Source organism: Echiichthys vipera, assembly GCF_963691815.1.
Source record: "Echiichthys vipera genome assembly, chromosome: 21".
Taxonomy (NCBI): Eukaryota; Metazoa; Chordata; class Actinopteri; order Perciformes; family Trachinidae; genus Echiichthys; species Echiichthys vipera.
This window is the reverse complement of record NC_139846.1, coordinates 15168465-15194968: the sequence shown is the minus strand read 5'-3', so window position 1 is coordinate 15194968 and position 26504 is coordinate 15168465. Positions and strand designations below refer to the sequence as shown.

General features: G+C 41.5%; 1 protein-coding gene across 3 annotated transcripts in view; it reads right to left on the bottom strand.

The window, feature by feature from the left end:
• sema5a (sema domain, seven thrombospondin repeats (type 1 and type 1-like), transmembrane domain (TM) and short cytoplasmic domain, (semaphorin) 5A) overlaps positions 1–26504 on the bottom strand; it is a 119358-nt gene that overhangs the window by 19592 nt on the left and 73262 nt on the right. For all 3 annotated transcript variants that reach the window (XM_083935732.1, XM_083935733.1, XM_083935734.1), the window contains exons 11-16: positions 24785–24992; positions 22938–23055; positions 19501–19682; positions 18581–18724; positions 13687–13834; positions 3853–4078 (exon numbers count right to left, since the gene is read on the bottom strand). In XM_083935732.1, the coding sequence (XP_083791858.1) occupies positions 3853–4078; positions 13687–13834; positions 18581–18724; positions 19501–19682; positions 22938–23055; positions 24785–24992 (1026 nt within the window). The remainder of the gene's footprint in view (positions 1–3852; positions 4079–13686; positions 13835–18580; positions 18725–19500; positions 19683–22937; positions 23056–24784; positions 24993–26504) is intronic.

Below are 26504 nucleotides of genomic sequence, written 5' to 3'. Positions count from 1 at the left end.
GACAGGTATCTGGTTTCGCTGTGGAAGCATGAATTTCAGCCTCATGAAGACTATAGCGGGCTGGTTAGTTATTGACTGTTTTGAAAAATCGTTCCCCAGAACAGTGAGTGTCCAGTCATAGATTAGCAAGTTTAAGAACGCACAACAGTCCTGTCAAGCTTTGGATTTCTCTACACTCTGAAAGGTTGTGTGCATAGGGCTGTTGTGAGAGTTATACTTGGTCTTTAAAGATTTGAGAGGGTGGTGCAAAAACAAAAGAATCTTTCTAAAACTAAAAACACAAGAGCAAAAAGTGTAGCGAATGAGTCTTCATAAGAGTTTTTAATAACATCTGCTGAGATCTCTTTGAGCAATCTATAGGGAAACACATAATGTGATGAGAAGACGGAGAATATTGTGTTAGTTACCTAACAATAATTGTCTATTATTACATACATATGATATGAAGACATACTGTTGAGTGAAGAAAATAGTTCTATAATGGGCAGATAAATAAAAGATAAATAAATTGCCTGTAGAAATTTGCTGCATGGATGTTTATAAATACATGACTATGAGGCGGTTATGCAAATGATCACATGATTGTGTTTTCATTCAGGCATGGGAAATGTGATCAAAAAGAAATGGCTACAAATGCTACAAGACTAATCACTGGGCGTATATGACAAGAGAGGTCTTTACATCACCACAGATCTTAATTAACTCATCGCTATCATTAATTATCGTAATCACTGATACGACAAAAGTCGTTATGTTGTATAAAAGCTCATTGTAAATGCTTGGTTTAATCATATATTCACAATTTATCTCTCATAATAAAGATGGATTGAGCCCCTTAAATGAGAGACATTGAGAAACAAAGGGATACTGGGAAAGTAGCACATCAGTTCTTTCCCTGTGATCCAGGGATAAATTCTCCATACGTTTGATCAGATGAGACGCCCAGGTCCACAACATGTGGCGCGCCCCAGAATACAATCCAAATCTGTAAATGTCAGGTATATCTGATAGATCTGCTCCAAGCTGCTCCAAGCTACAAACATGGTGACATTCTGCAGGGGAGATGAAGAATGTCTGGGACCACATGGCAGTGTGGGCTTTTTATTGAGTAGCGGGGGAGTGACATCGGGGTGACAGCCAGAAAGTGAAGTAGACTTTGGAAGTTCATATATGTTTCAAATGAGAAAACAAAAAGAAGGACAGTGATTTTGTAAACGTTCTACTCCTGACTGCTTAAAATGTTTAGTACAGTACTTAATCTGTTTGTTGCTTGCACACACAGAGTTGTTGTATTTTGATGAGACAAACATTCATATGCAGTATCTACAGTAACCATAGACAGTATAAAATATGGAAGTAGCCTCTGTGACGTCAAATAGCCATTTTTCAACTACCAGCCAGTTGGTGTTGATGGGCTACCAGCCGCCAGAGCAAAAAACATTTGTGTTATTGCAACCTTTTGATTATCGAGCCACTTGCCAGTTTTCTCCTAAAACCCGTCCATTACATGCTGCAGACATATAAATATCACCCATTCAACCCACACACAATCTGACTCCTGTAACTTAAAATAGCCACACTGGTATACAGATAGTGCCTTCCAGCAATCCACAACACAAAGTAGGAGCAAAATCAAAGAACACCAAACAACTCACCAACACCGGTGGTCAATGTCAAGTGCACGGATGGGTGTGGTTCAAGTGAACCCCACTAAGATAGTCTCTATTGTTCTTTATCTACGTATGTATCTATGTAATTAATTACCTAGAAAAACACTTATTTTTTCAATAATCATTATGTAATGAGTAATTGACAACACTTTTCATGTAACTTTTGCTAAACTGTTCACATGGCAACGTTTTATAATTGCTCTTGCAGGAAAAACCCAGGTTGTGTGTGAAGCTCTAATCGCAACTAAGCTGCCTGATAGGAGAAGTAGTACTAATAGTGAATCTTTATCGGGTGGCACACCAATTCCTTTTGGGTCCTCATCATCTCGGAGGAATCTCTGTGTCTTTTGCTCCGGTTGTGGACATTGATACAGACCACAACAACAGCGATGGCCTCTTGCCTTAACTAAGGTTAACTGCTGCTCCCGGGGCCCGGGCACACTTCAATAAGTCTTTGGTTTCATATAGTGAACCAGTCTTTGATAGAAGAGATATTAGTTTGTCAACATGTAGGAAAAGCTAATGCAATTTGGATTTCCTGTAAAATCACTGTATATTCATAATGCCTTCCTTTGAGGGAATATAGAGAAGCAATAATGCCTGCAGTGATGTTAATTACTAATCTAGTCAAAATGCCAATACAGTAGGTGGAAAATGAAGTGCAATAGCATCATGACTAATCACTGCTGTTGACAATCTTTGGCAGTTTGTATCTATTAACAGAAATATTATAAAAGAAAAGGTTTGAATGTAACCTGCTGGTATATTATTTGCAACACAATGCAATACAATTAGTTAACAGCCTCTCCCATTTGTCCTGATGGCAGATTCGTGAAAACACCACCCATGTTTGTACACTGGTTGTTGAAGGATTTGTACTGCACAGTTCATACATCCCCATCTGCCTGCTGTAGCCTATAGGCTGCTTCCATCCCACAACACAGCCTGACTCACTGCCTTTAACCAATTGAAAAGTGAATGCTGAACCTTCAGCCTGCACTTTTCAATTGGTTTAATTAGCACTAAAGCTAATCTGATGTCAGGCTTCCGGTGACAACCTCTAATGAAACACATTGTGTCTGTGACTTCCTCTTGCTAATCAGAAAAAGGACAGATCTATTAAAGCTCAAGTCTTTGTAGCCTAATGTCTTGGATGTGTGGCTGTCACTCCTTAAGGCTTTGGGTCTGCAGTCAGGTTTTCTCTGTTCCTGTCAGCGCTCACTTAAAACCCTTCAGGAACATTTAAGCGTCGGCTTCAAAGTGTGAAGAGAACAACTTGTACCAGCGACAGAACCGGAGGAAAGACAGAGATTAATAATCAAAAATGAGGCAGAAGAAAGAGATCAAATGAGAGAAAACCCCATTGATATTGTGCATTAGGGCTAGTCACTGTGATTACCGCAGCGTGTGGCATCTGAGTGGTGTAGAGACAGACCACCCAGACACAAAGTGATGGGAGGCTGCCGCATCATAGCCAGGCGTTAACTCTAAAGCCCTAAAAAAAAAATCAGCGTTTCTCTCTGAGGCAAAGAGCCATAAACAAACTTTAACTACTGCTTCTGAAGCCTTTTTACTGTGGTGCGGTGCCACCCCGCCTGTCTCCCCTCTAATATGGATCCTTCCACTTGACAACATAAACAACTTGTCAATTAACAGTGTGCTTGTACAAACGTTTACAGCGTTTAATTCACCAGGGGTGTGGCTGATTGAGACTGTGTGGTGCACCGACTCAGGCAAAGGGGGAATGATGGATAAAGAGTGTTTGTGCTTCTTTGCGAGACGAATTGAGCTCTGTGCACGCATCTGTTTGTGTGTGAGTGTGAAAGATGAGCTAAAATTAGTTGTAAACTGCTGATCGGCTTTGTGGATTGGAAGTTCATTAACATGTCTGACGCTTTGATCCTCTGATAAAGTCGGAGGAGCATGGGACCATAAAAACGAGGGCTGATTAAGATAGCGCTTGTTCAACTTTTAGAAGACATAGAGAAGAAAAGTTTGAAAAGAAAAGAAAGAAAGATCTAATGAAAATCAGACACAGACAGGAAAAAGGACTGGCTTGAGGCGAGGAGGCCAATAACTAGCCCTCAGAGACGCAGAAATCCAGTTGGAGTGAGATAACAGAAACATCCAGAGGCTGAGATAGCTGGAAAGAGACCATCTGTCTCCTCCACTCTGCACTCACCGTCAGTGGAGCAGCCAGTGGAGCCGTCGCTGGAGCAGTAGCGCATCTCGATCCTCTGCCTGCCTACTTCTAGCAGGCTGGGATCTGGGATGCGAGCTTTGCACGTGTAGCGGAAACGCTGTTCATAGTGTCCCCCGTTGTCGGAGATGTTGACGGGCGTCCAGGGAGTCCAGGGCGTGGTCTTCTTCAGATCGGGACAGGGCAGGGTGTTGCATGACTGGTACTCCTGCAATCCGAGACAGAAAACATTTAGCACACTTTCAATACAGAGTGTTATTTCATGGCAAGCACGTTTGTGGGCAGGTGTATTGGCCACGTCTAGCGTCGGAAGACATAATCACAAATCATTAAAGCAATAATTAAACATGACAAGCTCTGACAGAAATATGTGGTATATTTCTCACGTATAATAACAGTCAGGACAATGGCTATTGAAACTCTCAGCAGTAACAGATATGAAATTAGACAGTGTTTTTTATGAGGAAATAGCCTTTTCAAAGCTTTTAGCACCTTTTATCCTCAAACACCGCTTGGTTCCAGTTCTGGCTGGTTCACTGTACTAGATGCTGTCACATCCAGTACCACTCACCCCCCCCAAAATAACCGTTAGAAATCAACCGATCCCTGTTTGCCTGGCCCCAACATACCTGTCATTCTGTCCACATGTACCGACTTAGGATACATTCCCATTAGATCGCTTGCTGAATATGGCAAGAAGCAAACAAACCAGGCAGAAAAGGTCATTCATTAAGTTTGATTCGTAAGTGAGGAGAAGGGATGGAGGAGAGGAGGGGGGAAAGAGGAGGAGGAGAAGAAGTTGAAAGAGCAAAAAAAGAACTGGCAACTTTCTCTCTCCTCTGCATCTGGCTTTGAGAGCCGAGCGGTAAAAATGAAAAACGCTGCGAACGCTCCAACAGTATGATATGTGAATCTCATTCAGAAGTGCCATACGTATATACAGTATTAAGCCTCTGTTACTCACAGCCAGCTTCAACTTGGACCAATGGTTGAAAAAAATATTCTTTTTCTTCTGTGGTGCTATATATTTGACGATACAATTGAGGAAGATAATAGTTGGGTAATAGGCAGTCCGGACCCCTTTTGTGCCCAGCTAAATAAATAAGGAGGTGGAGGTAGTGATATGTCTGGAGAAAATGACACCACCGAAGAGAAGGTGATATGGCTGCCATTTTCCACACCGCTTGTTTATTTATGCTGAATAGGCCTTGAGTGACTGCCAGACCTTGACAAAATAAGATAAGAGTTCCTTTCTGCTCATCCGTCAGCCTGTCACATGGGATCGGCTGACAGGTCAGCTGAGGAGAGCGGTGCTATACATTATACAGTAGGTCTATTTTTCACCACCTCGCCTTTTCTTTTATGCTCGCTCTTGGTCTCACTTTCCATCCATCGATATATCCTTTTATTTCTTTCACCCTCTTTTTCACACCCCGTTCATAACTCACTTTGTGTCAGCTCTCTTTCTCCCTCTCCTTGTTTCTTTCTCCCTCTCTGCCTCTGCTTCATCTCTCTCTGTCTCTCCTGATCCGCCCTCCTTTCTGTCTCTTCCTCTCCCTCGCCCCGCCTGCCTCTCTTCCCCCCGGGGTAAGGTTAAAAACATAGGGAGGATTTAGATTCTGTTAGGGCCTCGTGATGAATGAGGATGTCACCTCCACCGCACTTCCTGCCTCTCTCCATCTAGCGCAGTAATCATCTCCAGACATTAATATTTAACATTATCACACATAACGGACCGGCCCCGCAATCTGTGATTATCAGCCAATAACAAAAAGGAAGGGAATAAAGGTCCATCTCAGCGTCCCGCCGCTGCCTACAGTCACTAACACACATAGCATGAGAAGGGGAGGGGGGGGGCAAACGATCAGAGGGTGTTTGTTGTGTGAGTTGTTGATGGTGGCCAAACACAGTAAATATTTAATGAGGCTTGTCTGGTAAGCGTTTGCTTCTGCATTCTCTAAGGATTAGTGTTGATGCAGGGGGCTAAAGAGATAATTACTATGTTTAAAGTTAAACCTCATTCAAGGTCTCTCATTCATGTATATGGAGCTTACAGCTATGTGATCATGCATGGCAACTTTAGATAAATATTTTCAAAGTAAAGCCCAGGTTTTCAAATGGGGGGGTCCAAATCGATTGAACTTTTGCTTTGTTAGTTGTTAAGTGAGTGATACTTTCACCTCTTTGGGACAAAATGAAAAATCTAAGAAAGAAAATATGACTCCTTGGTTGAGCCGTTTAAAACTCATGACACACAGAAACCACCTCGGAACACATTGGCTATCGGTCTGAGGAGGGTTTAACCTCGGGGGACGGGGATTTTTTGTATAACCAGCGGATACACAAGCCAAGACTTCGCCTTACATGCACCCGGATTCATTAGCAATTTGAGATGCGGGAATGTATTGACAACGTGTTTTATAAACAGATATCTGCACACGAATGAAGATAAATAAATGAAAAAAAGCTAATAAAAAGCGTAATCATCGTTAGACTATAGCTGTTGGGTTCGGAGATTACATTTTCGGCCAATGCTTTCTTGCCTCCTTGCTCTCAACAAAGGCTTTTTACCTGCATGCAACAAAAGCCTGCTCAAACGTGATTCGTCAAAACACCTGAGTCTACACATGAAGAATCTGTTTATAGAGATTGTAAACCACCTGATGCGAAGTGAAGTTTGTCCTTGATGTCACCCATAACAATCAGGTGTCATTCCTTACTTATAAATTTATGTGGCAGTTAATAGGAATTTCATTAAAGAAAAAAGAAAGTGTTTGATAAAAGGTTTTGTGAGAACAGCGAGTTTTCTGAATTTTATCTTGACAACTGATTATATGAACTGGGGTGGTGACAGTATGGCATAATGCCCCCAGTGTAACCCCGGTACCACCTGGGGGTCCATGATATGAAAAAGGTTGAAGACCTCTGCTGTGGACTAGTTCATTCCATAATATTGAAGGCCAGCGGACAGCTTATTGTCTTTTCCTGCAATAAAAGAGCCTTTTTATTGTGGGTATGCATGTGAATACAAAATCTGGCATAATAACAAAAACAAAAACAGTCGCCCTGCTTTTTGAGTGGCAATTTTTATAACATGTTTTGAATAATGCATTAAAAAGGGACCCGAGGACGTGAAATAAACATCAGTATAGCTCTGCCCATAAAAACCCATAAACCCAACACACACACACACACACACACACACACACACACACACACACACACACACACACACACACACACACACACACACACACACACACACACACACACACACACACACACACACACACACACACACACACACACACACACACACAAACATACACACCCACAAGCAAATAAAAAAACTCCACTCTGACATTCACTCAGCCAGAGTAGTGAATAGGTCATTTTAGGCATATATTACATGGTGGCCATGTAAATGTTAACATAACAAAGGAGCTTTAAACTTTTATTTACTGTTAGGCAAAAGAAGCTGATCAAAATAAGCTCCTTAAATGTGTCATCCGGTTATCTCCAGTTAATATGGTGAGCTAATAAAACAAATAATAAAACTACAAGGAAACCAGGAAACACTTTGTGTACTCTTCACTCGGCCTCGCTCACATTTCAATTTCAGAGAAATGAACCGAAAGTGAAAACATGGTGGAAAGCAGTCGAATGTGACAAGTGGCATGTGGAACACAAAATTGGATTTAATTAGTCTGCTGATTTCGACTCATATCCGCACCCACCGTGGCAAGAGCAGTGATATGCATTATGGGCAAATGGAGAGCAGCGATTTTATGCTGTGCAACACCTTTAACAGGCAGCTGCTTGGAGACAGGCAACGCTGTAATGTGTTTCTGGCTGGAGCTCTGGAGAGCTGGGTAGGAGGGCTCCTGATAGCATCTTTACTGCCTCAGACAAACAAGCCGCCTAGTTGGTCAGTATGGTAGTGGTGGTCAGGCTGTTAGTGTGTGTACGTGCAACACTGTGTATGAATGAATAGTGAAAGTTTGACTTAACGGGTGCTTTGGCACTGGTTTGTGTGTGTGTGTATGTGTGAAGTGCATGCATGTTTATAAGTTTATGCATGGCTGAGTTATGGATTCAGGCAGCTCCTATCTCATTCTCTCTGAATCCACAGACCTTTCTGCTTATTTTTTTCGGTGTTATAGGCTGAGGGGATACAAGTTGAGGAGTAAGAAGAGAAAAAAAAGAGAGAGAGAGAGAGAGAGAGTGAGAGAGAGTGAGAGAGAGAGAGAGAGAGAGAGAGAAAGAGAGAGGGAGTGAGAGAGAGTGTGAGAGAGAGAGAGACAGAGAAAGAGACAGAGAGAGACAGAGAGACTGTGTAAGCCAGAATAGTGTCTGGGTGCTGGGGAAGTGTAGCTTCTCCTTATTTTTATTGAAGGATGTATGAATGTGGAATGGAGGGTGAAATACATTGTATATGTTCTGTGTGGGTGTGTGTGTAGGGGACAGAGTGTGTATGTGTGTAGGTACAAAAGGCTCGCTGTGTTGTCCTGCCAGCTGTTGGAGTTAAATAATAGGGAGTCATGCCTCTCCAGCCTCCTACCATGATTATACTCATTATACTTCTTATTGGACTGGGAGAGCTTTGAGTGTGTGTGTGTGTGTGTGTGTGTGTGTGTGTGTGTGCGAGAGAGAGAGAGGGAGTGAGAGAAAAGCATGTGTGTTGGTGTATAAAAGAATGCCTACATATATACACTTGTACTGGTTAAGTGAATAGTCCAGATGTGAGATTTGAACATGACTATTCCTCTCCAGGGCCTACGTCTCTATCTATTGCGGTCGAATCCATGGTGACGGAGGCCTAATGTTCCTCAAGTCTCTGTGACACATCAGTTCAATTAGCGGCACCGACCAAAACACACTTTGTCAAACTCTGACTCCTCTCTCTCTCTCTCTCTCCCTCTCCCCACCAGTCCGACTCCATAATGAAGCCTGCTGTCGACCAGGAGCAGGTCTCCTTGCTCCAGTGCGCACACACAAACACACACACTAACACACAATCACACACAATGACTAACACTGAGCAATACAAAAACAGGCAAGTGTGTTCTCATGTCAGTCTGCCTTCACAAACACCAGGCACTTAAACTTTCATTTGGCGGTCTGGCTGCACGACTGACAGGTAAATAGAACAGCTCTCGGTGTCATTAAGCAGCTCTGTGCATCGTCAGTTCTGCGTGGCCCGTATTTGACTTATTTAACTGTGAGAGGCAGAGTCAAGATGTGCAGTTCAGTTGAGAATAATGGCCTTTTTGATCCTAAGATGTGAGAGATATTTGATGTACTTAACTATATTAAGTGGGAAATACCACAGTGAATTATATATTCTTAAAGACCTCTAAGGCAAGTCTTCTTTTATCTAATATTAATTTAGGAATATGAACGATGTGAATGTAATGGGCAACATATGCTACTGTATCTCATCACATACAGACACTTGGTCAGGCGTAACGTTCTTAAAGCTCTGGGTACCCATTTGGGGTAATTTTTTGATGTGTAAGGTAGAGTTAGGTATAGCCAACATAACTACTTGGTTAGGTTTAGGAAAAGATCGGGGTTTGGGTTAACACAAGTTTCTCACGTAACTTTCAAAAGTTAAAATAATTCGATGTTGACTTTTGGTTTTCATGCATGACACAAACGTGCGTGTGTTTGACCCAACCTCTTTGGCACTCTTAATAATATGCTATCTCACAGCGCCGTCCAGGGTCGAAGCCCGGTGCGTCTCCTACAGAGGCTAACGGGTAGATTGTGCGTCAGTATCAGACACTGACGGAGGGCCACTGACCAAGCTGTCATTTTTGACGAGTTGGGAGTGATAACAGGTTGTGACGGTACTGTTAACTTATTGCATTTACACTTTCAGTGGATACAGAAATGTTTAAAGGGATACTTTACCAATTTAAATCCAGATCTGTGTCATGACAATGTGGGCACTGTGTTCAGATGAACGGTGTTTGGTGTGTCTCCATAGCAGAAGCATTGAGCACAGAATGGATGTTCATCTCTCTTCTGAATATCTGAACACAATGCCCACATTGCCATGAAACAGACCTGGATTAAAAGTGTTTCCAGGTTGGGACGCTGTGTAAAATGTAAATAGGAACAGAATTTGATGATTTACAAAAACATTAAAACCCCATGTTCAATTGAATGCGTTGAAACTGAGAAATCTCGTTGTTTTTTGAAAATAATATACCCATTTTGAAATTGATGCCAGCAACACATTTTAAACAAGTTGGGACAGAGGCTATTTCTCTGTTCATTTATGCTTTTAGAGGTCAAAGAATGAGTCCTCATGAAACATAACTAAGCTGATTGTTGCACCATTAATAATGAAGATGAATGCATTTATGCTCTTGCACACTGATTCCTTTCTAATCCAATCCTCAGTCAGCCTTGATAATCAACGTAGTGTGTGATCATCATCAAAGGGCTAATATAATGAATTATTTTCTTTTAGCAACATTACAATTATCAACTAAAATGTTCAAAATAATAACCACGTTCCACAATACCTAACCTCTCATGAACTGCTTTATTGTTTAAAACACATAAAAAATGTTTCTTTCAATTTATTAAAGGTTGACTGACTGAGCACACATCCTTGTTTTGAGCTGTGTTCAGGAAAAGAGTGGGTTAAGGTACAGTACTTTACCGCCAGGCCACCAGAGCCTCGCTTGTTTATTTCCAGCCCTGATGTTGCTGGCTCCTCTGGGGGATTCAAACCTGTAATGCAGATACAGTGAAACGAGAGAGAGAGGGAGCAGCGCTGCATGGACCCTAGCTCAGACTGATGAAGTTGCATTCATGTGGCCTTTTGCATCAGCAAAATGAGGCACCCTCAGGAATGAATACTTCCATGATGATAAGACTGCTGAGGCTTAAGTCAGTGATACGCAGGGCAAACTTAGGGCAGGTTTCATGGAAATAAAGCAGCTAGAGATTGTTCTTTTAATAATGCATGTGGAAATATTTTGTTTTTAGCCTATCAGGGTTGCATAGTGAGTAGAGACACTCTTGTTTAAATGAAAATGTACTTGACCCTGAATCCCTTTTAGCTCCTCTGAAGCTATTCTGTATGCGACTCTTAGCTGTGAGCTCTCTGTGGAGCGAGTATAAGAAGATTTTGCCTCAGGGATCAATTAGAGAATCACAAAAAAAGAAACAACTGAGTAGATAGTCTGCCTAATGATTCAATTGTTGGGAGTGTTGACCAGACAACACCACCAACTTTAGTCCAAAAGTTCCAAAAGCTCATATTTCTTGCAAATTCTCTGAGTGACATCCCTGTAAATCCCTCCTCAGCAGATACAGTATTAGCTCATCGCTGTCGATTAGTGTGTGGCAAACGCTGGGAGCTGATCACAGGTGGCTGCAGGGATATAAATCCTGACAGGTAAACATGAATGCACAACATCGGTGCCAACGTCTAAGACATGCACAGTGGTCTTCACAGTAGCTGTGATGACAGAAGCCACAACCTGTGTGTGATTATGCATGTGTGATCTCCGTCTTTTTGATTAAACATGGATCCGTCCGGGGGAAGACAACACAGACAGATGGCACGTGAAAAAAAAAACACTTCTTCTTGGTGGGAGTGTTCCTTGTTGAAATGAAAGGAATCTATTCCAGTCACGCTTGCTCTTCGAGTGCTGAATAGAAATGTAAATAACTAGCTTATTAAGAAAGGTGCATGTCACTTCCTGTTTTCTGTCTTGAACACTTGAGCTGTACTTCTTATGGGATTTAAGTAGAGTGAAACAATTGTCAAACATTGACAGCTGTGCCATTAAGCACCTTATCAGAGATGTAAATAAAAGACAGCAAATGTTTCCTTGATCTGAGTAAATACGCAGCTATACAAGTAAGCCATGCTGTCCAAATAAAGTCTGCCCTGCAAAAGAGAAGGTGTCTCTGAAATCTGCATGTAATTACAACTCCGTAGCTGCAATGGCCCCAATTAAGGCTGTGTAGTCGAAGACAAGGAGTCAAGGGAACAAAATAAAATATACAAGTGAAAGTAAGTGAGTTTAAGTTCTGTAATCAGTACGAAACGGTTCCATCCCCTGACAATAAAAACTACCTCTAACATCTCCTGCTCACTGAGCCTGCGCTCGTCTTCAAACATCTCAAATACCCACAACTACAGACAGTCAAAGACAGGCTTTCCCTTTCGGAGACGACAGTGACGAGGTGCCGAGATTCCCTCATGCTTGTCATCAGTTTCCTTTTCTGAACTGCGTTACTGTATGAATGCAGCTGCATTCCCAGGATGCCTTTGTAAGGATAATGGTGGCTACGCAATGACAGAAATCAGACAGCTGCCATCTGACAGGAATGTGTATGTGAGTGTGTATGTGTGTGAGACATAGATGATATGGTGCGACTGCTAAATTGCTACATAATGTGAGGTCAGTCTTTTCATTTGGGTGTTATGCAGCTACTAATGTGTCACAGGCAATTAGCAGATACTGTATAAGCTCTCGAGGTTGCAAGGCCTTGTGTGGGATGTTTCAAAATGCTGGCACTTTGTTATTTAGCTTCACAATGGGCCATTACACAACCTGAGGGATGTGCTCTTTTAGCTAGATGTAATCTGGGTTGTTGAATGCCTTTTTTTTTTAATCATTTGACAGAATTTCATCTAACATCCTTTTAATTTTACACAGTGAACGCCTGCGTCCAATTATTCCACATAGACATCAGATATGGAGCGGTGCCTGCAAGCTAGTTCAGGCAGCCAAATCAAGCTGCGCTGCTTCATACTCATGGCACATACCTCAACTCTATATCATCTGCCATAAACACACCCTCCTAATTTGGCAGTCTATTTAAGATGCAAACATCTTAAATAGACCTGGGGGGTATACATTTAATCATCACTCCCTAGTATCTGATGTAAACTATCTACGGGGAGTGATGAGGTCGGAGTCTAGACGCCAAACTCTAACTATGTTCCACTGTTGAAATAAACATTTCAAACAGGCATTGTCTGACTGAAATGTAGATAAATGCACATACTGACTATAATTTTAATTCTAAGCTGTGAATCTAAACCAACCTTTTAAAAGAGTTAGATTTGAAGGTTCCATATTGTAAATAGTGAAATTTCCATGTCTTTTTTAAGAATTATAAAGCAGGTTGAGGTGCTATGACAGTACAGAGTGCAGATGTGGAAAAACCCAGAAATGCTGACCAATCAGTGCAGACTGGCGTGAAAAGCATGATTACTTGTTTGTTTGTGGGCTTTTGGTTTTGGTACCCACAAACAGAAGAAGAAAATCACACTTGAAGGATCCTATGCATCCACAAGACCCTGACCCATATTCTTTTAACCATTTCCAGGAGGGACATGGGAAGCTATAGCTATCATGTTCAGTCCAGCTTATTTTTACCAGGCCTGTGGATGAGGGAGTGTGTCTGCGTGAAGAAAGCACAAGAAATAGCAAGAGCATCGCATAATTCTGTCAACAAGGAGAACCCTCGTATTTCAACACTTCCTTACATCATCTGTGCTTTGGAAAAAAGCTTTGTGACAGAGAATAAGCCTATTCATATGTGGAGTGATTACTGTGTGCGTGCTATTAAATATGTCTTGGTAATAAATCTGATGGCTGCTGCCACTGTATGTATATATATAGCCAGGGGATTTGGTCGTGTTAGATGTTCCACTTTCATCACCACTGACTCTTCATCCCATCAAATGGCTTAAGCTGAGTTCCTAAACATTGAATAGACAGAGAGAAAGGGGGATAGAAGGGTGGTGAATGTGAAAGCTGTTGTTTTGTGACATACCTGACCACACCCAGGACAGTCGTTGCCGTTCTCGCAGGTTCTGCGTCGTGACTGGATGCCTCCACCGCAGGGCACGTTGCAGCGTTCCCATGCCGACCAGGCCGACCAGTAAACATGCGGTGGGCAGGGAAGGTGTTCATTACAGTACCTGGGGTGGAAGAGCAAAGACGGCAGGGGATCAGTCTGTAATCAATAAGAACAGTTGGGAGCTCTTTTGATCGATTGTTATAAGAAAATTATACATTTTAAAACACTCAATCCACAGAGAAATGCACACAAGCCGTATTCAGAAACTGTGCCTTTAAATGAGACGTCAGGACTTCTGTACAGTTGTGATGTCACAGCTATAGTATATATATAGGTAACATTACAGTCTTCCCTGGCTACAATGATGGTGCAGAGACGCAGAGTGTTCAGGTTCTGAAGACCCAGATATGCTGACCAATCAGGGCAGAGTAGGATTTTTCAGGAGGGGTGCTTAAAGAGACAGACTAATGTTTCTGACAGAGAGTGACTACAGGTATATTCAGACAGAATATACAAATATCAAAATAATGAAAATTAAAGGGTGTAACCATGTTGTTGTTGAAACCCATAATACAAGAATTAACCTGAAAATGAGCACGATATGGGACCTTTAAGTAATCACTGTGTATATAGTTAAGTTTTACATGAGAGAAGAGATATAAGGGAGCTTGCAAGCTTTGACAATAGAGCTTAATTTATACTGGTTCATAACTGGGTCACTCTTGACAGTGTCTTTTGAGTGGTCTGTGGAAAGTGGAAGAGCTACTCTGTCTGACAGAGAATTCAAATCATATGCGAAGGACGCTGGAGACATCACCACACTTTTGAAACCTCGCCACTGAATTGAAATAGCTACAGCTAACAGTTCATACCACAAGAAAGGGATGTCTGAAAGAGCATGTAAACTTCAGTTAAATGGCAAACAACATATCCCTTTGATGTTGCCATGGAGTGCAGTGAACACGGTGAACGGGCTGTGAACCAGAACATCCGAGTGACTCACATGCAGTGGCGGGCCTGTGGTATATTTCTGTTCATAGAGTAATTGCCAGTGTTGCATTAAAGTACATCTAAGAAAATTCCATCTCAAATCTTAATGAACATGCATATGCATTTTGCATAATTCATTGATACAGCCTATTACAAAAGCCAAAGAGATGCATGCATCATCTCTAATTACATCGTTTTCCAAGACAGGATAACTGCAAAATCTAAAATACTTAATTACTCAGTCCTCATTATACAATAACGACAGACGATTGCCAGCCTTATTAGAAGCCATATAATTCATTTTATAACTTTTACGCATACTATAAAATTGCTTTTATTGCTATTTTGTTGTGTTTTGGCACATGAGTGCCTTTTGAGGAAACTGAGTCGTCTTGTGTTAAAACAGCTTTCATTTTACATCCTTCCTCCAGAGGCTCTAGCTGGGTTTTTCCATTGCACTGTTCCCAAATACTCTGCTATTGTTCACGGAAAATAAAAAGCTACCTCACCGTGGTTGTAACACTCCTTAGAGCAGCGTGTTCTTTTTAGACTTTTACTAATCTGCACGCTTGTAGTGTGATGATACAGTGGGGAAAGAAGAGTGTTAAAAAGTCAGGAAGAGTGTGGATCGAAATCTTGCAGAGGCTTATACACAGGCACCTCTGCTGCACCAGTGCAATGAAAAACTGCTGTGATCAATGATTTAAAGATGCACACTTTAATCATTCCAGACAAGTCATAGCTTTAGTCCATCTCAACACTCTAAAAACACACAGAGCTGATCAGACTTAAACTCTCCTAATTACTTGCTATAGGCTGAGTAAGCAGTGTGGACGCTGAGGGAAATACCAGCAGAAGGTTCATAAATGCAGGCATTAACCAGCCAGATTTAAGCCCATAGCGCAATTGTGCACAGCCGGTTTCAGAACATTTGTTTCATCTTCAAAAAAAACTCTGCTTGCTGCAAACAATCTGCGCCCAACCTATAAGATGCCTGTTGGCATCTTGTTGTGTATCTTTGAATCTTTACGAGTACAGTCAATATGTGTACATATGAGCTTTCACCATATGCATGCATGTTTGAACATGAGTCTTTTATTTTAATCCAAACAGGGTACTGGAGGCAACATGGGAAGAACAAAGTAAACGTGAATCTTATTGCAGATGCCTAACACCTCTGAAAGGAGGCCTGCACCTCATAAAACAAGAGTCTTTCACAGCATTAAAAGAAACGTTCAGTGTGCAAAAGCTGATAAAGTGCCAGTCTTTTTCAGGCCATGCGGATTAAAGCTTGTACAGAAGACCTATTTCACACATCAATCTATAAACAACAGATGTGGTGGAAGTTTTAGGACAGCGGTTGTAACATTCGGTGAGAAGTTTTTCCAGTTTTTTTTGCAAGTATTGGTGATGTACATGCCTGACACACCTGGATATGCTCATATTAAACACACACAAACATTTTCTAGCATCCCCGTTGTACCCTCTCCTCCCTCAGGCAGACTCAAACTGACACAGCATAATTCATCTGTTAACGCATTTCTGTTTTGATCGCTCTGCCTTAGAGTCCATTTGTCTGTCTCTGTCTCTCTGTCTCTCTCACACACACACACACACACACACACACACACACACACACACACACACACACACACACACACACACACACACACACACACACACACACACACACACACACACACACACACACACACACACACACACACACACACACACTAAACACACTAAACTTCTTTTCTCTCCCTCTTCTCCTAAAAAAAATCCTCCTCCAGCCCTCACAGCTGGCCCTTAACTGCCCTAAGGTGTTTTAAATAGCTGAAAAGAGCAAGAACTGAGAGCGGTAAGGAGAGATGAAACAAACTAGAATAAAGCTTGCAGAGAGGAGGTGGCAAAACCTGCTTTTGGCCTCCCATGGTCTTTAGTTCCAGCCAGCACTTCTTCTCTTTTTTTTTGGTGTGGTTTGTGAGTAACTGAGCTATGGCGGCCACTTCATATATTTTTCTCATAGCTCCTGGTGGAGCAGTCCTTGAGAAAAGGACCACCAGGAGCATCGGTGAGTGAGAAAAGAGAAAGTGGGAGGTTTAAAGAGCGAGAGAGGAAATGAGAAAGTGCAGAGAAAGGAGCGATAGAAGGTTCATCCTTGAAGGCCATACTCCAATTACACAATGCCGTTTCTTTTGCCATGGTAACGACAAGTAACAGTTTATTTCTCCTTTTTCCCTTATTGTACCCTCTTAACTGTATTTATTTGCACTTTTTCTGCCTCCACCTTTGGTTCACGTCGGGGGAGTTGGATGAAAAACATCCGCATGATGCCTCGCTTAATGACACAGAGACTACAGACACTGAAGAAGAATGCCTCAGGTCATTAAGAAACATCAGTCTCTATTAAGATGGAATTGAAATAATGTAATATGGCCACTGCCGTCTAATTTTCAAACACCCTGGAAGCGGACATATCGTTCCCTTAATCATTTTTTGATTTGGTGAACGCTGAACTAAAGTTTGAGAAACAGAGAGACGAACAAAAGTTAAACTTTACGAATAATCATCTCTTGACCTGGTCCACCTGGGTTACCTTGTACTGTAAGTCTCTTTATGCTTCTTCACATTTTTTCTCCTTGAAAAACAGATTATTTGATCAGGCCTTGGAGGTTGCTTAGAAACCACAGAAACAGATCTTTAAAAGGGCGATTATTCCATGGCAAAGCCTCCAAAGCTTCAAAACATAGCCTCGGCCTGTGTGTGAAAGCCAGATAATTACCCAGGCGCAGGCCTATCCTACTCATTCCTTAATTGGCTGTCATAAAGTTGGACAGAAGTGAGGGGAAAAAAGGCAAAAAAGAAATAGTCACAGTGAAAGTCATGCTTCTTAACTGCAGGTTGCAAATTACAAAATAGCTTCCTTCTTTTTAGAACGTGAGCAGAAATAGAAACACTGTAAGGCATGCATTTAAACAGTACATTTCTTTCATTCCTATTTTTGCGCTTCATTGACCCATTGACAACCATTTGGAAAAATTGGCAACCAATATTTAGCCTTTCATTGCCATTGGTGGCAAGTACTTTAAACATAGAGAAAATAGGGAATATTTTTTTAAATGGTTGTATCAGTGATATTTAAATATTGCTACAGTCAGAACTCAAACCAGAACTAACTGCACATGTCGGTTCGTTATTTGTGAGCACAGAGGTATTTGTATATGAGACAATGATGAAGCAAATCAAGTTGTTTGACTGTGGGGTGAAAAGTTCCACTTACCCATTAACGTCAAAAACAAATGTGCGAAATGCTTCAACATACAAAGAACCAGATGAGTCTCAATGAAAAACAAAAAAGGAAATTTGTATATTTTTGATGTCAATTCATTATTAGGCTGATGTATAATTGCATAACTATTCAAAATAAAACGTGACTAAAGACGCAAGGAAAGACACGCTGGAGTTCATCACATGACACTCTTTCATTACACTGTCACCTCAAAATATATACTTTTATACTTGTGCCCGCATGCTCGTGCATTCCATAACCGTGAGCAAGTACCGAACCCAACAATGAGACTGAACATAATTGATCAGCATCATTTTTGTAGGATGCTGTAAAATTAATCATAATCATATTTACAATAATGCTATCATGCTGCTTGCAAAGTGTCATGAACCAAGAGCAGATTTGGGTGGTAAGGACATTTGGTGCTTCTGGGGTTGACTTCACTTATAATTTCTCTTAACAGAAAATTAAGAGAACAGTTAAGAGAATGCTGCTGCATGAGGCCCATTGTTTGTTGTTACGTTTTGTGAAGCACCTAGAAATACTGTAAAGTTTATAATTTAATTATTATAAGTAGTATTCTACCTTTCCTCGCGGTTTTGGCCCACACACACTCGTCCGCCGTGGCGAGGGGTCGGGTTGCTGCAGGAGCGCTGACGGACCTGGAAGCCGATGCCGCAGCTGGTGCTGCAGGGAGACCAGGAAGTCCAAGGAGTCCACGCTCCATTTCTATGGAGACACACAGAGCGACGTCAGTCAAGGCTACTTTAGCTACTGATGGAGAGGTGACGGTAGCTGGAAGAACACAAAAACTACAGACTACAATAAGTAGACATTATCTATTAAGTCGCATGAATCTCAGGGGTTGATCACACCATGATTCTTTGTTACCTTGTAGAAAACAATGGTTCAGAGATAAATAAAGGAAATATACAAAGCATTTCTGTGTTACGGCTTTCAAAATTGATGATTAGCTGTGTTTTTGATGTTTCTTTGTTGTCAGATAAATAATTTAAGCATTTAATTTGGGGTCTAATAACCACTTTAAGACATTTATTTGACTAAAAGATTAATGTGATTGATACATTTATTAATAATGGAGAAAACCCTTACAGTAGTTGCTTCCCTTCATCATTTGTAATGCAAAGGATAAGTTTGATTCACGGCATTAGCATCAACAGTGGATTTGAACTCTGAGATTGTTTAAATTAGCAGCTTCCTAAGCTGAATCCCGTAAGTAAAAGAACAACACCCAATCAACACTCGTTAGGCCTGAAGAAATGAACACCGAAACATTTATTGTGTAAAGATTTCTGATAAGTATGTGTAAAAATGCAGGGAATTAATTAACACATTTGTATACCTTTCGCGTTACCTTTCCGTCACCTTGTCCATTATAGAGGGAGGTACTATGCGGGTCATACTGTATACTTAGACTGTTAACAAAGAGAAAGAAGATTGGCACACAAAACAGATGTGTGCTGGTGTTTCAACAAAGAATGTACCTGGAGCAGTTGGCAACCTCCACACTGATGCCGTAGCAATGCTCGCCTCCACACTGGGGGGCGGGGTTATCACAGGCTCGTGTCCGACACAGACAGGACCCTGCACTGCCTCCATCGTTATGACTACATGTGGACCAGCCTGACCAGGCGCCGAAGCCTCCATCAACAGTCACATTACGGATCTGTAAGCAATGAAAAGGGACAAAAATAAACGTTTGAGAGTAATGGCTTTTCTTAGAAACTGGTCATTGCATTAGATTGACACTCTCAGGAATGTATTGTTCTGGGAAATGCAGCCCACGGCTACGGTGGATGCAAACAGAAATCAATTTCCCTAAAATAGATGCAAAAATAACTGCATTATATCACCTGCAGCACATCCAAAATTGTGCAGTTATAACAACAAAAATGTGCTGTAAACACGAGGTAGATATATGAAAATTGTCTGAGGATATGATGAGATTCCAAAACAGCTAAAGAGAGATTCAGAAAGGCAAATTTAAGCTGCAAACGGACACATTCAAAGGACAGAAATATGTGGAAATAAAAGTGGAAGCATAAATAGATATCTGAAGCTGAACAGAATGAAACAGGAAGGCTCAGATAATACAGGAGCTATGAATTTACGAGCGATGTCCTGGGAACACAAGCTAAATACAAAAATGCACGGGTGTGAGATTGAGAGCTGTAGATGATATGAGCCATATCGCTGCTACATTTCAGGGTGATTTAAAAATGCAAAGAACATTTTCATACGCGGAGAAAAGAGGGCATGATCATCAGCTGCTTCCGCAGGAACGGAGAAAACGTCTGCCCTACGCTCTTTTTGGTAATTCAACTCTGCTGTGTACCTAAATGGAGGACGCTTGGCTAAGACAGACAACATTTGTAACATCGGGCTGCCTAGATAGCAAACATCCATAAAGAGACGGACAATATCTTTTCCACTAGTCACTTACAACTGGGACTATTAACAAAATGGTATTACTCTACATTATCTATTTTATGCTGTGTACTAGTCCCTAAAAATAAATGTGAACATTTATGTATGATTCTTTTTTAAATCCATGTTTAATTTATTTCATTAAGATGGGAAATCAGAAATGAAAGGGCACATGAAACACGATGGATCAATTTTGAAGGATGATGAAAACCACTCAGGTTTTTTTATGCGGCTTATAAGAGTAAAAGTCATTTATTTTCCACAGGCTGAAATTACAACAGCTGTCTCTTTTTGATTCTGAAGAAAACTGTAACGAGTAGGGGTTGATTAGAATTACTTTTACACAAAGTGGGTTCTGACAAAAACATTTATTAAGTAGACATTTTCATTTTAGTTGAGTGGAAACAAACTGTACAGAACAGTGACTAAGACTTATATCTCTCCAAGAACTACAGAGAAACTAATTTCTGCTTGTTTCCATATAGACGTGAGACTGCTGTACCAGATGGCATTTGTAAGTTGGTAGAGCATATCTCCTGTCTCTGCCTACACAACGCAACTGTTGACTGGCCTCCAGCTCCACACTTCCACTTTGCAGGACAGAGCAACAAAGCAGATATTCAGCCAATTTAACCCTTTTAAAAAACTGTTAATGGACTCATAGTAATCATACTAACTGTGATTTTCTTTAATTAAAAAAAAGACCATTTCTTGTTTTAAAGTTTTCCCATCTTGGCATTGAATTGTTGCAAGCAGACAATTTTCCCATTCTGGTCTGGCTTCAAAAGCTCTATTGTAAATCCATTTCTCTCTGTCAGAATACAAAGTGATTACTGCCAAAGTGTATTCATGCTCACTTTAAATGGAGTTTACCTTGTTAGACCAAGGTTAAGTGAGTAAATACATATTTCATTACTTGGTGTGTGCAATGGTACAGCCTACAGCCTATGTGGCCGAATAAAAATACATCAAAACTAAAGGACTGGTGGCTACACCGCTGCTGTAAATATAGCCATTAGCACAAGTTATATTTGAGTAGTGCTGCAGGGATGATGTATTCTTTTAGGCCAACCCAGAAGAAACATAAAGTCGGCGGCAAACAGAAGTTGCTGAAACCTACACGTTTTGTTCAGCAAGATAATCTTCCCGAATATCCACTTTTATGATTTTTGAAGCATAAATACAATCACCAGAAGTACAAAGCTAATGTTAGGCTATAAATAAGCTACGTCACCACCACTAGCTTCCAGCTGGTTTTTGCATGTTTGGCGTGATGATGTTTGTTGTCTTATTTAGCTACTTGTTAGCGACCACAGACCAGTTTCAGACATCGAACCAAAAACCCATTGACTTCATGACAAAGAAACCAGAAGTGCAAAAATGCCAAGTCATTTTCTGATTTTATCTCATTCCTGCAGCACTGGGCTAGTACGTTAGGTGAGCTGCTTTGCCTTGTTTCCAGTTTTTATGCTAAACTAAGCTAGGCTAACCGTCTCCTCGCTCCAGCTTCATATTTACTGTACAGACATGACAGTGGTATCAATCTCATTTAACTTTTGGCAAGAGAGCGAATAATATTTCCCAAACTGTTTACTAGTCCTTTAAAATATGTACTATAAGAAGTGCAGCTATGCTTACAGGTTTCAGCTTGATAAAGCTCAAATGAAAGTGTCACTATGTTTGATGTAGCAATGATGACAGAAATTATTTTATGAGGGAGATTTACCCTCCAGCATAAGAAAAAACATGTTGAATTGCAGCCAGTGGTGACTCGACAAATAATAATGTGTATGCCTTCTTATGCACATACGCATGCATGATTGTGTCTAAGTATATATCTGAATGCTTACGAGGATTCAGTGTTAGCCAAGTTTCTGCCAGAGCTCTGCTGACAGATGCCACTGGGTGCTCAGTGTCTTGACTGCCAAATATTCTTCTGAACATGAAGCCACATAAAAGGGCACAGAGGCACACAGCACTCTCCGCTGTGACTGGCTTGAAAATTATGTCTGTGAAACGCTGAAAAAAGCAGAGCCATGTTGGAACAGTCCTCCTCCCCTAATACTGCTCCTAGGTTTGGTGCACGTTAAAATAAATGAAAGAGCTGTTTTGCCAATGAACAAAGCAGTCAGAGGTGAATGACTGAGGCAGAGCTCTAGATTATGTCCTACACACCACTCCCTTAAAGTCACGTTGTTCAACTCCAAGATGCCTTTCTTTGGTGAAGATATATTTCTTTGGATAGTTTTAAGGGATGTTGCTTGTGAGTTGTGAGTGTATAGAGAACACAGAGCAGGCTGTAGCTTTCAAAGGAGACAAGCAACGATGAATGTGAGTATCAAATTCATGTGGAAGGGCAGAGTGACTGTGGAGGCCAAGTAAGGATAATTGTGCTTTCAACCAACTTTAAAGTTTCAAAGTAAAGACAGCCAACGATGCAAGCAACAAGCGAGTGAACTACAATGAAGTATAGACATGCAGCTGAGATACTCACGGGGCATTTTGTGATGCTCTGCTCCCATTGGCTCATTCTGACACTTTCCTCCAGCGTGGTGCATTTCTTCAATAACAGGTCCCAACCACAGTATGGGTCCCTGGCTCCCACACAGGCTCTGGAAGGAGAATAAAGTTAACTTTTAATGGGCTTTTATTAACCAGTCATGTGTGAATACAGATAGCTCTGCATTGTGACAGGACGCGAAATCTAACATCAGGTTGAGACGAAGAAGGGAGATTATGGCAAAAGCTGCATTGTAAGGTGGTGGGAGAAATGTTGGATGGAAAAATAAGAAACTGGAGAGATAAAATGGGAGAAAGTGGCAAAGACGAGAAGAAAGGATTGTAGAGGTGTAGAAAGTGAGGCAAGAGAAAAGCAAATTAACATAGGTGAGAGGGAGGAGAGAAGCTCCTCAAGTGACAGAGAAGAGAAGAGAGATAAGAAAGGCGAACAAAAAATGTTAATAAGAGTATTGCGATGCTCTGAAATGCTTACGTTGCACTGGCATCCTAAAATTATGTCTTAACACAGTGAGCAGACTGATTCCACAGGTAATCTTCAGCCAAGCACCAGGATTAGTTTTGTGTCCGCATACACACACATACATACATTTTTGACCCAAATAGCTTATCAGCCTAACAAATATTCTCGGAGAATACTGTAGCAAAGATAGCTGCTTCAGGTTGTTTATGGAGCACAATAAAAATCCTGATGTCACTCGTTTTACACAAATGTGAGCCTGCGGTGACAGCACGATGACGTATCTTCGAGCCACAAGCATGAACGGAGCCTGACATGTCCCTGGTAAAATGTAACCAAAGTCGTCTGTGGGTTTTATAACAATGAACTGAATGCAGACACAAGCAGAGGTGCAAGGACACAATGTGCATCCATCCATGTCATAAAGCCGAAAGGCAAACAATCCGGCTTGCTTGCACGCACTCTGACGTACACTCAAGGTGGCTGAGCCTGAGTGGCTAACAGCTGTAACTATATCTGTATGGACAAGGATTTTAGGGGTGAGGACGGCAGTACAAAATGAAAGGGAGAAAGAACAAGATAATACCTGTCTTTCAAAAGGCCTTAAGGGCCTTGCAGATTGTACACCACCCATCAGAGTGCCACGCAGCACACACTGGCCTCCACCACCTTCTAATATTTCAAACAGGCAAACCTCAAAGAAACGTCAGTCATGAACCCAATAACACCCTGTACTGTATAGCTGCCGGTTTATGTCCATGCTTTTCTTTCCCTTATCTGTTTATTTTTTCTGACTCTCCTTAAAAAAAGCAGGAAAGATGTGACAAAGTGCCATAATGGCTGCAGCATACATCACAGAGCCACAGCTGTAATATGAAGCCGCAACAGCTCATTGTGCAAGAGATATGCAGGAATGCAGGTGTGATTCCTTTTCTGCGTGCGATGATGGATGGGATCCCAATCTTGTGGTGAGTCTTGCACCCCTGCCTCTGTCTCGGCTTTTTCTTTGCCAATATTTGTTCCTTGACAGAGTGTCTTCTAGACAGACAGAAACTCAATATATCTGCTAAGCACACACAGCTGCATCAAAACTGTGCGTGTGAGGCAGAAAACGCACGGTTTGATGACAACAAGAGGAAGACAGTGAGACGGAAGGACAGAGGGCAGCCGTGGGCACCTCCAGTGGCTCAGACAAAAGCTGACTTAGAGGGTTTTAAATCTCAGCAAAGGCCCCTGACCAACACACAGGCCTGGCCCTCTCAGATAAAGAGCATCTTATGAAAGAGGAAGCTTAAAAACTTTGTTGTGTACATATTTGCTTTTGACAGTTTCCATTGAGATTAATGGTTCTGGTTTGTACTCACTCTCTGCTCTTGTGGTAGCTGCATCTCTTCAGTGGGATCTTGATGACCTGGTCTCGTACACCCACATAAAGCTCGCTCCGGCTGTGCAGGATCAGCAGGCTTCGGATAGGCTGTCTCTTCCTGGGCGGGAACAATTCAATCTCCTCCAATAAGCAGCTCCCCGTGGATTGATTGAGAGGGGAAAGCACTTTCCTGATAGTGCCGTAATCTGAAAGAGAAGAAGGGGGTTAGAGAGGATTTAGTCACAAAGACGAAGGAGGGTGTTTATCTGCATGGGAAAAGGTAAAGTAGTGGAGGCAGTGTAAGAATAGCAGAGAGTTTGAGGGAAAAACAACAAAAATGTATTTTGGATGAGGGAAAACTGCACACAAGCAGATATGAACTCAGTGTGAACCACACAACAATCATTCATAACAGAAAGGCTCTGAAATATGGCGATGTCTGGCGGGCCAAGCTTGGTTATGCCCTGCTGTACCGTCGATGCAAGGGGAAGAAACTACTTTGTAGTCGAGAGAGAAAAGTGTGGAAAACCATGTCATTGTCAATACATCCTGACCTTTATTTTATGTAAGGTAAGTCCTGTGAGAGGAAGTTGGGAGCATTTTCTTCTGGGTAGGCTAAAACAAATATAATCTTTTATACATGCAGTCCCCTGGCTGAAGATAAGTAATTAGGTGCACTGGGAAGCCAAGGGAAGCAGGGAAAAATGCTAATACATACAGTAGTTTCAAAGTCAGGAATGTAAAAATGAATTATTGCCCATAGCCTGTATAAAACATGGACGTAGTCTCCATGATGACAACGATAGCTTTCTGAAGAGCCAAAGTGAAGCCCAGTGTGGGCGGCTCCAGCCATCTAACTCCCGGCTTATCAAAAAATGGGTATAGAGGTTGAGTGTGGGTGTAGCTGAGGCAGGACAAATGAAGCCCAGTCTCCTGTGACGGAACCCTCCTTTTCGCTTAAGGCGGTCATGCCCTTAATTAACTTTAAGTTTTAATCTAATTTAAATAGGTGAGTGGCAAAGAAATTCACTTCCTGTACAGTTGTCATTAATGGGGAAACTGGCTATATAGACCAAAACCATTGAGTAATCTAATATGGGGGTCAAAGGGAATTAACTCGCTGCTGGAGCCTCAAGTGGCCATTCAAGGAACTGTAGTTTTGGCACTTCCGCGTTGGCTTAATTTTTGAGTCTCAGAGCTTTGCCGCTTGGTATTAATCCAAGCAGTGTTGGGTAGTAACACATATTATTTAGTACAGTGTCACAGAATTTGGATTTCTATTTCAAGTAACCTTAACTTCTTTGACAATTATGGGGTCAACTTGTTTGCTAATTTGATCGAGAGTTCGGTCTGTGTGTTCAGTAAATAGACAGGTCCGTGAAGAGCTTGGCGCAAGAAATAGAGGTGTGGTGAGGTCGCTAGACCCTATCAAAAGTGGCTCCCAGTGACTCCAAATTTGTCTTATTTACATACTGGAGTTCTTCATTAGTTTGCTCATGTTAGCTACTGGTAAGCTACAGGAATCACCTGGTTTTGTTCATAGTTGGAGGGTTTGTGTGCCCAGAAGCGTCACTGGGAGGATGGGACTTGAGAGCTGTGTGCTAACCGTCCGCGGCTAATGTGCTATGTTGATACTCTGATGATACTGATGATAAATACCTGAATATGTTGGCTTGTTTAACCATACAGTAGTTTGCTTCAGATCACTCTTGCACATA